At 25.9% G+C, this 17,345-nt stretch overlaps 10 protein-coding genes across 10 annotated transcripts, besides 1 other annotated feature; 6 read left to right on the top strand and 4 right to left on the bottom strand.

Annotated features, from left to right (window-relative positions):
- Positions 1–856: 856 nt before the first annotated feature.
- EHI_198550 (glucosamine 6-phosphate N-acetyltransferase) lies at positions 857–1,380 on the bottom strand (the record flags this gene model as incomplete). Its single annotated transcript, XM_650102.1, has 2 exons — positions 857–1,168; positions 1,216–1,380. The coding sequence occupies 2 exons, from the start codon at positions 1,378–1,380 to the stop codon at positions 857–859; spliced, it is 477 nt and encodes a 158-aa protein (XP_655194.1).
- Positions 1,381–2,087: 707 nt separating this feature from the next.
- On the top strand, positions 2,088–3,161 carry EHI_198560 (uncharacterized protein; the record flags this gene model as incomplete). The annotated part of the gene is made up of 3 exons (XM_650103.2): positions 2,088–2,387; positions 2,442–2,851; positions 2,897–3,161. 3 exons carry the CDS (start codon positions 2,088–2,090, stop codon positions 3,159–3,161), a joined length of 975 nt encoding a protein of 324 aa, XP_655195.2.
- A 763-nt stretch (positions 3,162–3,924) lies between these two features.
- Positions 3,925–5,184, bottom strand: EHI_198570 (uncharacterized protein; the record flags this gene model as incomplete). Its single annotated transcript, XM_650104.1, has 1 exon — positions 3,925–5,184. The coding sequence occupies one exon, from the start codon at positions 5,182–5,184 to the stop codon at positions 3,925–3,927; it is 1,260 nt and encodes a 419-aa protein (XP_655196.1).
- Positions 5,185–5,266: 82 nt separating this feature from the next.
- Positions 5,267–5,916, bottom strand: EHI_198580 (uncharacterized protein; the record flags this gene model as incomplete). Its single annotated transcript, XM_650105.2, has 1 exon — positions 5,267–5,916. One exon carries the CDS (start codon positions 5,914–5,916, stop codon positions 5,308–5,310), a length of 609 nt encoding a protein of 202 aa, XP_655197.1. The 3' UTR covers positions 5,267–5,307.
- A 399-nt stretch (positions 5,917–6,315) lies between these two features.
- EHI_198590 (uncharacterized protein) lies at positions 6,316–7,701 on the bottom strand (the record flags this gene model as incomplete). The annotated part of the gene is made up of 1 exon (XM_650106.1): positions 6,316–7,701. The coding sequence occupies one exon, from the start codon at positions 7,699–7,701 to the stop codon at positions 6,316–6,318; it is 1,386 nt and encodes a 461-aa protein (XP_655198.1).
- A 129-nt stretch (positions 7,702–7,830) lies between these two features.
- Positions 7,831–9,136, top strand: EHI_198600 (uncharacterized protein; the record flags this gene model as incomplete). The annotated part of the gene is made up of 2 exons (XM_650107.1): positions 7,831–7,965; positions 8,057–9,136. The coding sequence occupies 2 exons, from the start codon at positions 7,831–7,833 to the stop codon at positions 9,134–9,136; spliced, it is 1,215 nt and encodes a 404-aa protein (XP_655199.1).
- A 144-nt stretch (positions 9,137–9,280) lies between these two features.
- Positions 9,281–9,841, top strand: EHI_198610 (uncharacterized protein; the record flags this gene model as incomplete). The annotated part of the gene is made up of 1 exon (XM_650108.1): positions 9,281–9,841. One exon carries the CDS (start codon positions 9,281–9,283, stop codon positions 9,839–9,841), a length of 561 nt encoding a protein of 186 aa, XP_655200.1.
- A 518-nt stretch (positions 9,842–10,359) lies between these two features.
- Positions 10,360–13,821, top strand: EHI_198620 (uncharacterized protein; the record flags this gene model as incomplete). Its single annotated transcript, XM_650109.2, has 1 exon — positions 10,360–13,821. The coding sequence occupies one exon, from the start codon at positions 10,360–10,362 to the stop codon at positions 13,819–13,821; it is 3,462 nt and encodes a 1,153-aa protein (XP_655201.2).
- Positions 13,822–14,312: 491 nt separating this feature from the next.
- Positions 14,313–15,392, top strand: EHI_198630 (uncharacterized protein; the record flags this gene model as incomplete). Its single annotated transcript, XM_650084.2, has 1 exon — positions 14,313–15,392. The coding sequence occupies one exon, from the start codon at positions 14,313–14,315 to the stop codon at positions 15,390–15,392; it is 1,080 nt and encodes a 359-aa protein (XP_655176.2).
- A 71-nt stretch (positions 15,393–15,463) lies between these two features.
- EHI_198640 (uncharacterized protein) lies at positions 15,464–15,958 on the top strand (the record flags this gene model as incomplete). The annotated part of the gene is made up of 1 exon (XM_650085.1): positions 15,464–15,958. One exon carries the CDS (start codon positions 15,464–15,466, stop codon positions 15,956–15,958), a length of 495 nt encoding a protein of 164 aa, XP_655177.1.
- Positions 15,959–16,500: 542 nt separating this feature from the next.
- Positions 16,501–17,345: part of a repeat region that runs on past the window's edge.

Consider the following 17,345-nt stretch of genomic DNA (forward strand, 5'->3'; position numbering starts at 1 on the left):
TATATTTATAAAGTGAGAGAAATAAGAATGAATTAATAGAAATACATTATATAGATGATAGAATAATATAAAAAGAAATAAAGAATAAATTAAATAATTATATAATAATAAAATGAAGAAAATGAATGAAAAATGAATTTTAGAAAGAAACAAAATATAAAGGAATAAAAGAATAAATTAAATAAAAGAATATAAAACAAACAAAGTCTAATACTTTCATAATACAATAATAGAAATATCAATATTTTATGAATGTTTTATAGAAAATTGAATAAAAGAAAATGATATAGAAAAGATTATTCATAGAAATGAAAGAAAATATACAAATCAGATATATCAAGATATATAATTGAATTGTTATTAATTCAATTTATATACATTAAAAAGAAATAGAATAGAAATAAAAATTACAATTAATGAAATAAAACACATGAAAGAAGTAATACAAAAAGAAGAAATCAAACAAATAATAATTATAAACTCATCTTCAATAATACAAATTAAATATTTTATGTATAATTATTAACTCAATCAAAATATGATAATTTTGAATTAATTATTGTTTAAAATCAATTCAAGATGTTTTATTTATTCTAAAAATAATATGATGACTTAAAACAAAAAGTATTTTTCTTTTATTATCTTTTATGGAGAAATTTATATTGTCAAGTTATTTTATTTTGTTATTCTTTGGACTAAACGTATCTGTTTGTGTAGTTTTTATACATACAGTCACTTACTTTTTAACTCATCTTTTAGTTTTAAACCTTAAAGAATAACATATAACATAATAATAGAAATAATAGCATGTCTTATCTTTTCTAGTCTTTACTTTTCTCTTAGTTATTTGATTTCTTTAAAAATAAATTGCCATAAAATGTCCCTTTTTAGATAGCCCACACTTCTCATAAAATGGTAAAACCGAAGAAGAGCAGTCAAGAATGATTTTGTAACAAGAGTTAACCTGTCCTAGTTTCACTAAAGTATCGATCAGTATCCTACCTAAATTCATTTTTCTATAAGAATTACTCACGGCAATATCTTCTATATGACCAACAGAAGAGCCATTATGAATGATTTTTGATTCTATAAATAATGTACCAGTAAGGATAATTTGGGAGGTGGAAAGATCTTCACCAACAACAATGTAATAATTATTTTCTTTCTTCTTTTTTATTGATGATAATGTTAAGAAAAATGAAGATAATAACAAACCATTAAATCAAATACATCGTTAAATTTGTTTTTATCTGTTGAACAAGAAGTTAATTGTTCAAGAACTGAACATACCCCTTTATCATAATCTTCTTTTTGTAATGCTCTAAATTGAATTGTTCCAACTTGAGGTAATTGAATTGGTGAAATAAACAATGAAGTCATACAAAAGATTGAATAGAGAAGTGATAAAATAAGCTCTTTAAATTATTAAATTAATCACTTTATCTGTACTATACAAAAACGACATTTATCTATCTCCTTTAACCTGTCAAGAAGAAAGTTATTTAATTTGTTTATACTGAAATGAAATCTCGAGATTCACTGATAATTAGGTTGAGGTAAAAAGAAGATCTTTTAAAATAAAAGGCATGTTTGTTAAATGTGTTAAGTAAATATTATATCCATTATTTAGATAATATTCATAGCAAAATGCTATTACATATGATATGTATTAACGAAGAAAATAGTTAACAATTACTAAATTGTGTTAATTAGTTGTTTAACATTTTTTCAGGATTTTAATATTGTTAAGTGATATCAAGATTTATTAAGAAATGACTAGTGTAGATTAATTAAAAGACTGATAAGTTAAGAAATTATTGTTTATATAATTGTTGATTTAATTAAATTGCAAGAAAAAAATACATCTAGAATATAAAAAGTTCCAATTTAAAAATAAAATAAACATCAATAAAGAGTTTTTAGTAAATAAAAATAGAATTATAAAGAGACAATCTTTTTTTTTTTTATTTTTTTTGTTTTATAAATTTGATTTTTCGTAAACTTAATTTTCAATTACTTTTATGAATAGTATTAATTCACCCTTCGCATATAGTAATAGTCTTGAGAATAAAGAAATCAGTATTCAGATGAATGAACATTTAAATGGAGAAAATAATCTTTCAATTAATTTGGAAATTAATAATGAACGTTTAGAAGATAAACAGAAAGAGTTTATAAGATTAAATCAATCCAATTATCCATTGTCATATCCATTATTTTGTTTTCATTTACAAACAATTGGAGGAAAGCCATATAGATTAATATTAACAATTGTAATATTATTAGTAATTGTAATAATACACTCCTCATTTACTTTACGTTGGATAATAGAAGAGACACATGAATTAATGATTATTCCGAGTGTGATATTAATTACCTGTGTAATTGTTTGTTAATTTTATTTTGCTATTTTAATAACCTCAAGATTAATATTTTTTTAGATATCTCTTTTTAGAACTGCATTTATTAATCCTGGAATATTACCTAGGAAAGTTTATGGTATTGGAAAGAATCCTCAATTAGTTAATACTGAATCACGTTCAATTAAAATGTTTGAAAATAAAGAAGTAACATTATATTATTGTAGAACTTGTTTTTTTAAGAAACCACCAAGAGCCATTCACTGTAGAATTTGTAATAATTGTATAGAACATTTTGACCATCATTGTCCTTGGGTAGGAAATTGTATTGGAAGAAGAAATTATAGAATTTTTTATCAATTTTTAATACTTTCGTTTGTTTATTTATTATATGTAGAAATATCATCATTGCTTGCATGTTTTTTAATGATAGAACGTCCTTATTCACTTATTCATGTGAAAGAAGGATTTTCAAAACATTATTATTTAGAGTTTGTTCATTATTTTTATATAATCGATTAATTATTTATTACTAGACCTATTCTTTGTGTTTTTAGTTTACCTTTTTTTCTCTTTGTTGTTAACTTATTATGTATGCATACTTATTTCATTTCTACTGGTACTACTACAAATGAAAGTATTAAAAAATTACCTAAAATTTACTCCCTTGGATTTCTTCTTAATTGGAAGAATTTCTTATTTTCTCCTATTCCTCCTGTTTATTTACAACAAAAAAGAACCAAATTTGACAAACATCATATTACTACTCAACAAGAACGCTCAACATTCTCTACGTTATAATTTTTATCTATTGAATATATTATAATATACTTATTATTTATTCATTATATACAAGTTTTATAATTTTAATTTACTTTAAAATACAAATGTATTGATTTAAAACTCTTCAAATACACATATTAATTATTTATATATCATATTCTTTTGATAATAATAATAATAAATCCTTCTTTAACATCATATTCTTATAGAAGTGGAAAATAACCAAACATTATCAAAACAATTTCTATTAGGAGATTTAAAAAGATAATATATCATTATCTTTTTTTTTAGTTTCTTTTTTTTTTAGAAGCTTATTTATTCTATTTTTCTTATTCAACAAAAAGGAATTCCATTCTTTATTTGTTTCTTTTTTTACAGTAAATTAATTAATTTATTATTATATTAAAATATAAAATAGTTTAATAAAAATAGTTTTAAGATATAACACTTATTAAATGATATAAACAAAATATTTGAATAATTTATTAAATAAACCAAGTAATTTTAATAGTTGTTTGAAATTCAATTCTTACACATAATAATTTTATATCTCTAACTTCTTTTAAGTCTCATTCATTCTTAAGTAAAATAAAGTAACATATTTTTAATTTTTGATAGAATAAAAGTAATAGAAATTATTTAATTAATGTTCTATTAGTTAAAAGAATTATGTAATTAACTAACAATATCTAATAGTCATTCAATTCTTTTATTTTTTAAATGCTTCAAAATGAATAACTCCATTTTGATAAAAAAGAGAAAGAAAGAAATTAAATGATATTCAAATATTATAATTGTCTTTCACATATTGTTGTGTTGCCTCCCATTGAGCATTATAAGAATGGTTATGATGTATAATTTTGAAGTCTCTTGACTGGACATGAAATTGAGAAGCTACTTGTTTTAATTCTTTTATTAATCTTTCTTCAATACCATCAAGAACTAATCCACCAACAACAATAATATGACTAATAAGATTTCTTCTAGATGTTCTAGGACAGTTTTTAAGTACCTCTAAAAACAAATTAATTAACGAAGAGTCTTCGAAAAGAGAATCTTCTAACATTTGTTTGATGTCATCATTCCATTCAACTTCATTATTCTGAATAACGAATTTATGTAAATTAAATTTTTCAGAACAAAAAGAAAATTTAAGTGCACTTAAAGTATCCCATTTTGAAGGTTGAATATGAAGTTGTTGTTGTAATAATATTTTAGATGTGTCTATGAGTTTATTATCTATTTCCATTTGTTCAATAACTTTATTTTCAATAATTGCTTTTAATGAAATAGCACTTCCAAAATCAAGTATTAATCCAGTTGAAGACTGTGTTGGAAGAAGAAGTTCATAAAATGGATTAACATATTCTATTTCATTTACTCCTAATTGAGTAAAACATCCTCTAATTGAATCAACTATATTGATTAAATGTTGATTAACAGAAAAGTATATTGGATGAGAAGATGGATTACAACCTCTTAATACGACTCGATAAATTTCATTTAAAATTCGTTTTAATTTATCTTCAAATAATTGACTGTCTTGAAAAGGATTAATATGATATGGCTCTAATATAAATTCACATTCATCACTTTTAACTGCTTCTTCACAACAATTCATTTCTGTAATTGCCATAGGTAAACGTCTTCTTGGACTATCATCAGTAATAAGTCCAACTTTCATTGAATATGTTCCAATGTCTATAATAACTTTACAACCATCAACAATAGTTAATAAATCCTTTGCTCCAGTATATGTAGTAAAATCTAAATCTTGAGATTCTTGTTTTTCCTCTGTTGATGTAAAGAAGAAATAGCCACTTTGTTGGCGAGTATTTGCTACGATATTTTTTTGTCGTTTGAGTATAGGAGAATTCTCTGGAGTTTCTTCTATTAATTCTTCTGTTTTTCTACTTGACTCTTCATAAACATTAGAGACATTAGGTGTTAATGAAACTGATGTTTTAGGTGTATCAAACGTAACTGAAACTTCAGTTTTTCTTCCAGTTAGTTGACTTTCATTTTCATTTAAAGCTTCCATTTATTCTTCAACCTTTAATTAATTTGTAGTTTGGTCCTTTTCACTATTTTAGAAAATAGAATAAAGAAAAACAAATACAGATGTTTTAAGAAAATATTAAATTGTTATTTTTCTTTTTATTAACTAGTTCTTCTCCTCTTTCACTTCCTCTTTATTTTCTTCTTTATTTTCTTGAGACTCTCCTACTTTAAGCTCTGGAAGTCCTACTGACTTTAATACCTCATTCTCAAAGGTTATGACTTTATCTTTTAATGATCCAGCTGCATAATAATCTTCTTGGCATCCAAGATACTTCTCATGAACAATAGCTTTTCCATTAAAAATTTTAGCAAATTCTTCATAACTTCCTTTATCTCCTGGATTTGACTTACCAGCAAAACTAAGAGCTAAGAAAACATGTTGGTCAGCCTTGACTTTCTTTACTACTTCATTACAAGCATTTTTGATTGGTGCATTTAATCCCCACCACCAAACTGGACCAATAAAAATAATTGCTTTATATTGTTCAGTATTAGAAAATACTTCAGTTTTTAAATATTTAGAATTATCACTTCCAAAAACTGCTTCATTAAAGCTAGTGAAATATGCCCCAACTCCAGTTCTACTAAACTCTTCAGTTACTTTAATTTTATCAGCAGGAATAACTGCTGCAATATCATTTGCAATTTTTTCACTGTGTCCATCACGAGTGAAATAAATAATTAAAATTGGTTTAGCTTCAGAAACACTCATATCTTCAATGATTTCCAGATGACCTTTATTTCACTTAAATATTACAAAAACAAAGAAATAATCACAAGATAACTTTTTAAAATAATATCTCCTTTAGTCTTCAACACCTCACCAAATACAAAAACCTCATAACCATCGAAAATTTTTTAAAAACTCTTATTTCTTAACTAAAATTCTAATTATTATATTGTTCCAAGGCATTACTCCATTGCTACTATAAATTAACAATGGGAATATCAATGAATTACTCTTACAACCTAGTTCAAATCATCTCACTACATGTGGTATGATTATCAAAGAGTTGTGGAATGAAAAATTTTGTATTTGATCCAGTATAAATAAACCCTTTTTACTATATCATGATAATAAAAGTATTAAACAAAAAATTAATTGTTAAATTCAATAAAATTTCATCGTTTTAATAACAAGGAAAATAGAACTGGTTAAAATTATTGATACTAATAATAATCCAAAGAGATCCACAATGACTGGACCATATTGGCGGTATGAAGTCCCAACTACATCCTTGAAATTATTCATTACATCTAAACAAGTATATCCAATAGAACAAGATATAGAAAGAAGTAATAAAACAGTTGGAATGTGAATTGATGGGGAAATTCTTCGTGCCATAAATGCTCCAACAACACAAGATAATACACAAATAAGAATAGGATCTTTAATTGTAGTTTCTATTGAATTTTGAAAAGATCCCCACACCGTTATAAGAATTAAAAATGTAATGACTATTATTAATCCAAGATAACTTTTATTAAAATAACGACGTATGAAAGAAAGAAATACATTTTCTTTAGGAGATGTTTCATCAATATCTACTTCTTTTAATTGTGGTTGTAACTCTTTGATAAGTTCTGTTTGTTGTGTATAAGATAATTCTTGGTTGTTAGTAAGACTGTAAAAAGAGGACAATTTATCTTCCTTGTTGAAGAAACCATTAAACCTACAATATTTCAAGAAATTCATTATTGTAAATGATAAAGACAAAGAGATATGTTTATTAATTATTTTATTATTAGTGATTTGTATTATTGTGTATTTTGTTTGGTCAAATTGAAGTTGTTCATTTGTTATTGGAATAATAATTGTCCCTCGTTTATATTGAGAATTTAAAAATGGTTTATCAGTTATAATAATATCAGGATTAGTACTCATTGTTGTTAATGATATATTAAATCGGTGAAGTATTTCTGCACAACTAACTAATGAAACATTTTTAGGTTCAGTAATAAGTGCTTGATATTTATAATTAGAAGAAACAATTCCTAATTCATCTATTGAAATTAACCCTATTCCTTTTCCTTTACCAGATTCTTTTGCATAGGTAGAAGAATATGACAAATATTCTTTTTGAAAAGGAATAGTGTCTAAAGTGATCACTTCAACTCCAGAGTCAAGTAATTGTTGTTGAAAATTCTCAGTTATTATTTGTCGTTCAGTGATAATTATTTGATCATGGTGAAAAGAACTTATGTCTTGTCCATCAAAATAAAAGGATATAATCACATCACAAATTGAAATCACAGTTTTTCGTTCTTGTATGTTACACAAATATTTTTCATAATCTTCGTTTTTCCAATTTTCACTGATGTTGTTTTCAATATAAATATCATATCCATATCTTTGTAATAATAAAATAGTTTGTGGTATACAAGAACACCATCCTTCTGGACTCTTAAGAAATCCAACTTTTAATCCTTGAATGTTTCTTGTTGGTACTTGAATTTCTTCTAAAGGAATTAATATGTCTTTTTTTGTTGTTTGCATAATTCAATTTTTTAAGTTTTTTTTTTAACTATTTTTTGAATATAACAGAAAATAATTAAAAATTCCAAAAACTTCTTCTTCTTCCTTAAAAAAAATTAAATTTAAAAATGTGGAAGTAAAGAGAGTGAAATGAATACCACACTTCTCTCATATTTTTGTTGTTTGGTTTCAGTAGTATTTTATGGGAGTAATTATGTTGTTGTTAAAAAATTTCCAACCGGAGATGGAATGTTTTTCCAATTTACCTTAACATTAGGCATTTTTGTTTGTTTTTTTCGTTTTTGTAACAGTAATAAAGTGAAGAAAAAATATATTTTTAAGTAAAGAGAAAAAAGTATTAATAAAGACTTATTAGTTGACTGCTTTATTCTTAGAATTTCTTACTAATCCAACACATCAATTTTACCCTTTTGCTATGTTAGGTGGTATGATTTGGGCAACTGGTAATTTACTTACAGTACCAGTTATTCAAACAATTGGAGTATCATTAGGTATTAGTATTTGGGGTATTTCTAATTTAGCAATAGGATGGTGTACTGGATCATTTGGACTATTTGGTATTAATGCACAACCAGTTGATAAACAAATATTAAATTGCATTGGTGCAGCATTGGCTTGTATTAGTGTTCCATTTTATGGTTTTATTAAATCTATGGAACAAAAGAACATAGAAAAAATGGAAGAAATAAAAGAAAAGGAAAATAAATTAATAGAGAAAATAATAGGACAAGAAGAAAAGTCTCTTTTACTAGCAAATTCTGAACTAAAAGGTGAACGAGCTGTTCAACAAGAAATAAATGAGAAAGAACAAAACGAAAGTCAAAATGAAGAAACAAACCAACTACAAGAAATTAAAAGTGAAGAACCACAAATATTAGTTCAAACTGATATCACTTCAAAACCATCATTAAAAAAAGAACAACCAAAAAAATATTTTAATTTCTTTGATTATTTAAATAAACTAAATCCAGTTGGTAGAAGAATAATTGGAGTAGTTTTAGCTTTAATCACTGGATTATTCTTTGGCTCCAATTTTACACCACCTCAATATCTGATTGATAATAATTTTGGACCAAACACACAATATTGTTACTTATTTTCACATGCATGTGGTATTTTTGTTACAGCATCCATTTACTTTATTTGTTATTCAATTATTTCAACAAATAAACCAACTTTATATCCAGAAACTTTCCTTCCTGGAATAGTTAGTGGTATTATATGGGAAATTGCACAAATTTGTTTTATGTATTCTAACACTTATTTACCATGGAGTGTAACATTTTCAATTAATGCTAGTGGACCAGGATTAGTTTCAACATTATGGGGAATTTTTGTTTTTGGAGAAATACGAGGAATAAAAAATTACTTGTTATTTATATGTGGAGTGGCAACGCTTAGTTTAGGTATTGTTTGCGTAGTTCTTTCGAGATAGAAAATGAATTAATTTTGAATCAATAAGTTTTTTTTTTAAAAAAAGATAAATTATGGTAGTTCTTTGATGTTTAGACTTTATCCGTCCTTAAATAAAAACAAATTTTAAAAAGCATAAAACTTAAAACTCATTTAAACACCAACAATGAATAGTGTTCTTATAAACAAAGATACAGCTTCTCGTATTATTAACCATGGACCAGTTGTTATGATTACTGCTTATGATGAAGAAAATCAAAGAACAACAGGAATGACTTGTCAATGGAATATGCCATTGAGTAGAGTTTCTGTAGCAGTCAAAATGGGAGCAAGTAGTTATACTTCTAAATGTATTTTAAAAACTAAAAAATTTGTTATTAATGTACCAACAAAAGAAATTCTTGAAAGTGTTCGTTTCTTTGGTAAACACCATGGTAATGATGTTGATAAATTTAAAGAAACTGGACTTCATCTTAAACAATGTTCTACCCCTTCATTTGGTAATTTATTAATAGCTGAAACTGTTTGTCAAATTGAATTAACCCTTGATCGTATTATTGAAGAAACTGATGGTTCTAAATTATTAATTGGTCTTGTTGAAGCTTGTTGGGCTGATCCTAAATTCTTTAAAGATGGTTCTTATACATATACTTCTAAAACAGAAGAGAAATATTTAACTCTTCATCATTTTGGTGGAGATAATTTCGGTATTTCTCATCCTCTTTAAAATTTAATTCTTTTTTATATTATTTGTTGGTTATATATAACAAAAAAATATTATAATAATTTGTTGTTATCTAAAATAAGAAATTTAAATTAAGTTACTTTTTGAACTTATTAATTATCTAAAAACCCTTCCTTTTTTTTTTTTTAGCTCAACTACGTGAGAAGTTTTGTTTTTTTGAAAAGAAGAGATATTAAAAGAATAAAAATTTTTCAAATAGAAGGATTAAGGAAAAATAATCTAAAGAAAATTATTATCTAAAAATACCTAAAAATTTTTAGAGCAAAAAAAGCCGAGTTTTTCCAAGTTAGCTAAAAAAAGAGTAAAAGAAAGAAAATATAGATGAAAGAAATAAAGTGAAAAGAGAATAAATTAATTAAACAAAAACCACTTAAAAAGGAAAATGAATTAGAAATAATAATGAATAAAAAGATTGATAAGAAAAATAGAAAACTAAAAGCCACGTCAGATAGTACTGATAAGAAGATGAAACTCAAAACCTAAAATAGTTAATACAAACAATGTTTAATCAAGAACAAGGTACTGATTATCCTGTTTTAAATAAAAAGAAATTAGAGAGTCTTGCTAATCTTAAGTTGGCTATGGGTGGACATGAATATCCAACTGATGATTTGACACAACAAGGATTAAAACTTGCTGGTCCTTTATTAGAAGAAGTAGAAGAATCTGAAGTTAATCATACTACTGCACCAATTGATGCTAGACTTCAAACATTCCTTAATTCATATTTTGCTGAATGTGGAGAAGAAGTACCAAAAATTCCAGATGATACTTTTATTCTTGATAGAGAAGGACTTGGAAGAGTATTATCATTCCCACCACATAAACAAGAATTTTTCTGTGAAACTATGAAATCATATAAAATTAAACAAGGAGTACTTCATAATCCAGCTAAAGATAAAAGAACTACTGTTGGTGTTTTCCATATTTGTCAAAGTGATGTTCCAGTTCCAGCTGATAAAATTGAATGTCCAAAAATAGCATTCTTAAGAATGCTTAAAGCAGCATTTTATGGAGCACCAGATGATCATCTTATTATTCCATATACAGCTGAATGTAAAGAACCAACTAGATCATGGGTTTCACTTTATATGAGACCAGTTGTTGTTCCAGGAGTTAAAGGAGTTAAAGGATTTGAACATGAAAAAGCTACTGAAATGCATTTCTTTGTACCAGGAAATATGGTGTCATGTCTTGATTTTGTAGAGTCAGTTTTTGGAAATGCTGGTAATCCAAGATTATCTAAAAATGATGCTGCTCTTGATCCACTTGGATGGACTGGACATAGTGGAATGGCTATTCTTGCACCACATCTTACTCGTATGACAAAGAAAGAATGTGGACTTCCACATATTAGTCAAGCTACTGAAAGACAAAAACGAGAAAGAATGTGTTGGGAAAAAGAAGATGAATTATATAATGATGGTAAAACATTCAAAATGTATTGTAGAGATGCATCAGGAGTTATTTGTACTATTATTGCAGATAATTACTTTGGATATTGTAAGAAAGAAGTTAAAACACAAATTTCATATTCAGCTAATTTATATGGATTTGCAGAAGAAGAACATGCAGGAGGAGCTATTGCTAGACCATCATATGATCTTGGTGAATCATGTGATGCAAGTAAATATGCAGAAGGATATAAATTTAGTGAAATGGTTGAAAAGAATAAACATTCCATTATTGTTAAAGAAGAAGGATATGCTGTAGATAAAAAATATCCAGAAGGAATTATTTATGTTCCAGAAGATTCAGTATTTACAATTGAAGATGCATCAATTAAATTCAATCATAATGGAAAAGAAGAAAGTATTCTTTTAACACCAAAAGTAAATTATGTTTTACCAAATGGATATACTATTATTTTACATGATACAATGACATCCAGAAGATGGACATTAAGAGGAATTCTTCCACAATATACTCTTTGTCATAAACCATGTACTGTTTCAGGAGGAGGAAAATCAGAAATTTCAAAGAGTATTCGAGACGCTGTTATTGAAGGAAGTGTCTTTGTTAATAACAAAGAAGAAGATTTTAAAGCAGTTCAAAAAGTATTTGATCATGACTTTTCAAAAAGATATGCAAATGGAGAAGTTAAACCAATTCATATTCTTGATCCAAATGTTACTCTTGGAACAGTTGTTGAATTGTTAACACCATCACACCTCTTTACTAAGGAACATAATGATTATATTTCATCTATCTCACCATTAATTGTAGAATTAGTTATGACTATTAAATCTCTTTATAGAGAGGATTGGAAAGGAGATTGGCAATCAAGAATTACTGTAGATAAAATTAATGGAAATGAAGGTAATGAATTAAAGTATAGAGGAGCTAATCTCTCTTCACAATATCTTAGAGTTGGATTTGAAAGAGATGAAACTACATGGAGAGTTTTCCAATTAAGAAAAGATTTCTTCCCAGCAGCTAAATTACAAATGGAAGATGATATTACAGCATCAGTTATTGTTCCAACTAAATTACTTAAAACACCAATTAATAATATGCAAAAGAAAGCATGTAAAATTGTTAAGAATTGTGAATTAAGATTATTCCAAAGACCAGATGATGCAGTTTTCAGAGGATTTGATAAACAAACTGAATATGATTTCTCTATTCCAGGACATTTCATTTCTAATTATCAACCAATGACTAGAGAAGAAGCTAAAGACTTCACTAAAGATGTTGTAAGATTGTATCAATACACTGAACCAATGAGAAAATGTTTACAAGACTTTGTTGCAGGTAAAGATGAGGCTAAATATATTGTTTCATCATCATACACTAGATTAGTTCCAGAAGGAGATAAACTTGTTGGATCAAAGAATCCAAGATATTTACAAAGAAGACCAGATATGTTAGATCCAGAATATACCTACATGACATTTAAAGCTATTCAATTATATAGAAAGATTAGTGATGAAGAACCATTATATACTCCAGTTGATGCTGTTCTTTCAGGAAGAAGAAACAACCCACCACAAGTAGCCAAAAATGGTATGAAATTAAGACCATTATCAGTTTTTGCACCATTGCACTATTTTGAATTACCAGAATTATTAATGGAATGTATTACTTCTATGACAGGAGCATCTCCATCAATGTTTGGAGCAGGATCAGAAGGAGCATTAACTAAAGGACCATTCAATTCACTTCCAGCTGTAGTTGATTTAAATAATTATCTTCTTGGAATGATTTGTTGTGGATATTCAGGATTTGTTTCATCAGCATCATATTGTGGACCACATTATAAAGTTGCACATGATATTTCATTATTAATTCCAGAAATTTGGTCAAAGATGATAAGATATGAACAAGAACCAAAATATTTGATTGAACATGGATATCTTGAACCATGTCCTGATGTTACTTATAATGGAAAAACATATTCAGGAAAAAGACTTGGATATAGAATTACTACTGCATTTGCTAATCATTTCTTGAGAACATTATTCTCTATGCCAAATTCTGTTATGCCAGAAGATTTCCTTAAACCTGAATTACAAGATTTAGCTATTTATGCAGATTCATATGAATATATGTCACAAACTGATAAAGGAATTGCTATGAATTATGTTAAAGATGGAACTGTTGAAGGAGCATGTCCACCATTAAAAGCACTTATTTACATTATGGCAAATGGTGAATATAATGGAATGACACGAGAATCTAAAGAATTTAGAGAAATGTTTGATCCAGAAGTTGTTCTTAACAGTGAATGGTATAAAGAAAGATTAGTTACAAGACAAAAACTTGAAGTTGCTAAATTAAATAAAGACTTAGCTTATTTGAATAAGACAATTGCTGAAAAACCAAGATTAGCTGAAACACTTAATAAACAAATTGCTGCTGTTAAAGAAGAACTTCAATATGTCTCAAGTGAAGAATATCTTCATGATATTAATGGGTCTATTGGAACTGATCCATATCCATACAAATGCATGAAACATTAAACTAATTAAGTTTTTTTGTTTGATTCATTCAAATAATTTAAAAAGTACTTTTTATTAAAGTAATTTAAGTGATAAAAAAGGTGGTGTTTTAAAGATTAATAATTTTTTTTATAAAATTTTATCATTAAATATAACTAATTGGTTTTACTTTTCTTATAATTTTGTTACCTTTATTTTTAAATCTTCAGAAATTGCTTTTTGTATATAAAATTTATTTATTTCTACAAAATATTTTATTTATCATTTCTTCTTCATTTTTTATAAGAATAAAAAAATGTTAATTTATGATGATTTAGTTTATAACTTATTACTCTTTGAAAGGATAGTCAAAAATTTAGATAAATTCCTTTTAATAAACAAAAGTAAATAACATTTTCAAAGGAAAAAGTTTTAAGAATGTTAAGTTTTTTCAATAATGTTTATTTGAAAGAGATGAAAAAGAGATAAAAAAAAAGAGAAATAAGAAAAGAAGAACTTAAAAATAGAAGAAGATGGGAGAAATAGATGCATATTCAATGATGATTATTTGTAAGTATTTTATAAATATTAAAGACATTATTAATATTGAATTAGTATGTAAAAAGTATAGAGGGACAATGAGTAAATTTCATTTTAACACAGTAGTATTGACAGAGAAAAATATTAAAATGTTTCCGTCAATCCAAACACAATACATTTATGGGAATGAAAAAAAAATTATACAAAACAATATTAACAAATATGAAAATTGGAGAGAAATTGGATATAAAGAGTTTATTAATCAAGTTAATAAAGAAACAGAAATTGAAGAAATCTTTCATAAAGTTAAAATTACTAAAGAAGATGTTAAAGAATATTTTATCCAAATGGATGAAAGATGTCATATTATTGATAAAGGATGTTTTTGTGATAATCATTTAATAGACAACATTACTATTCCAAATTTTATTACGTCAATAAGAAATGGAATATTTATGAATTGTTATGGATTAACAAATATAGTACTTAGTGATATGATTTCTGTAATACCAAAATATTGTTTTAAAGGATGTACTTCAATTCAAAAAATTCAATTACCTTTTGGGATTGATACAATAGATGATGAAAGTTTTATGAATTGTATTAATTTAAAAGAAATTGATTTTTCTGATCATTTAATTTCTCTTGGGAATCATTGTTTTGTTAATTGCAATAAATTGTTAGAAATTTCACTCCCACCAACAATACAAAATATTGGGGATGGATGTTTTTGTAATTGTAAGAGTCTTTCTAATATAATTACTATTGGACCAACAACACATTATGGAAGAAGAATATTTAATGGTTGTGAAAATATTCCAGCAATTATAATAACTAAAGAAATCAATGAACTTAAATCATTTGAATTTAGTCATTGTATTGGATTAAGAAAAGTAGAAATACCAAGTTCTGTTACTAAAATTGAAAGATATTGTTTCAAAGATTGTAAGAAATTAGAATTAATAACATTGCATGAAGGTATTGAATATGAAAAGGGTTGTTTTGAAGGTTGTGAAACATTAAAAGAAATAGTAGAAATGGACAATTCATTGTTTGAGACTTTACCTAAATGATTAAAAGAAAATTTTAATATTTTCTGTTTTTTGAAGAATTTTGAACTATTTTTCAGAAATTAAGAAACACAATGAATGAAAGACTTTCATCATTTGACCCAATCATCCCATCAAAACCTTTAATTCTCATTTTAGGTTCAATGCCAGGCACTGAATCACTCAAAAAACAACAATACTATGGACATCCACAAAATTGTTTTTGGTCAATCATTTCATCGTTAAAATCAATGACAAATGTTCCACCAAGATATGAACATAGAATTGAACTAATTAAATCATGTCAAATTGCACTATGGGATGTGTGTTGTCAATGTGAACGAAAAGGTAGTTTAGACAGTGATATAAAAGAGGTAAAACCAAATAAAATAAACAAATTATTAATTGAGCATCCAACAATCAAAACAGTTCTTTTCAATGGTCAAGGACCTTCAAAACTATATCATAAATTCTTTAAAGAATTACCTAATATTAAATATATCATAATGCCAGGTACAAGTCCTGCAAATGCACGTACTAAAAAACAAACTAAAATTGAAATATGGAAAAAACAAATGTTTGTAATATAAATTTCAAATAAACAAAACACATTAACTAATCAAATTAATAGACTTCCGTTAATTTCAAAAGAAGAACAAATAATCTAAAGAAGATATTTGTCTAATCAATTTATTTTAATTCATTTTTTATTATCTATTTTACAATTTATGTCAATTCTTCCTATCATTTCATTAAACCTATTCATCTACAAGCTTTTAATTCCTTTTTTTTTTATTATTTATTATTGGTTAATCTTCATATTGTCTTAAGTAATTTTATCAATTAAAATATATAAAATGGTGTCTTGTTAGTTTACATTGAAATAATGAATATCCATCAACGCTTACTAGTTGTGGGTTGTAAGTTTGATAATAACATATTGTAATTCAATTCAAATCATTATTATTAAAAATATATAAATTATTTCCCAATAAAATAAGTGTGTTGAGTAAATATAAAAACATAAAATAAAAATAAACAACAACATTTAAACATTTAATAATTTTCTATACTAGTCATATTACTTGAAGTTTTTTTTTATTATGTTTAATGTTTGATGTTAATTTTTAAATAAAAAGCAATTAATTAAGTATTAATAGAACTGGCTTCTATTCTTCCTGGCTCAGGGGAGACTAATCCCGTCCCTTCGTCTTCATCTTCTTCTAGCAGCTCTACGGAGTATGTTTGGTTGTGATCTCCGCAGTATTCCATGACGTCCATCATGTTTTTTATTACAAGGTTTTTTACTTCTTTAACAGTGTCAATTTCAATTTTTAATTCTTTGATTAGTCTGATACTTTCTTTATTTACTAATCCATTTATTGATATTACTACTGGAATTATTTTGACATCTTTTATTTTCTCTATTTTCATTAGCCTACTCTTTAATTCCTTATACATATTCCTTTTCTTCCAATAGGCTCCATTAATATTGTGATCAGCCACAATTGTCATATCAAATAATAGACCAGTTTTGTTCTTTTTATCTAATACATATATGTCTGGTATTTTGTGATATTGTCCATCACTTTTAGGCATGATTTGTTTGTTCCATATCATTGTGATGTCTTTATATTGGAATATTGTTTCATATGGGGGTTTTATATTGATTATTTCCAGTGTATTTTCTTATTAATCCCTCCCATATTATAATGCCTATATGGTCATGTTTTTCTATTTGTGATTTTTTATGACCAATACAAGATAGTAGGATGTGTTCTACTGTAGCTATCTTGTCTTTACAAAGTGTTGAGTATTTCAATCTTTCATTTTTCATTATTTTTGCTTTTCTATACAAACAAAATATTGCTCCATCTTGCATTTTAGTTACTTGGAGAAATACATTCTTTTTAATATTGATTGACTTCCATGCTTTCACTGTAGTAATTTTATCTACTCCTTTTGACTCAAACCATC

The sequence above is a fragment of the Entamoeba histolytica genome, genomic scaffold, assembly GCF_000208925.1.
Source record: "Entamoeba histolytica HM-1:IMSS scf_1104750519283 genomic scaffold, whole genome shotgun sequence".
In the NCBI taxonomy this organism is placed as follows: Eukaryota; Evosea; order Mastigamoebida; family Endamoebidae; genus Entamoeba; species Entamoeba histolytica.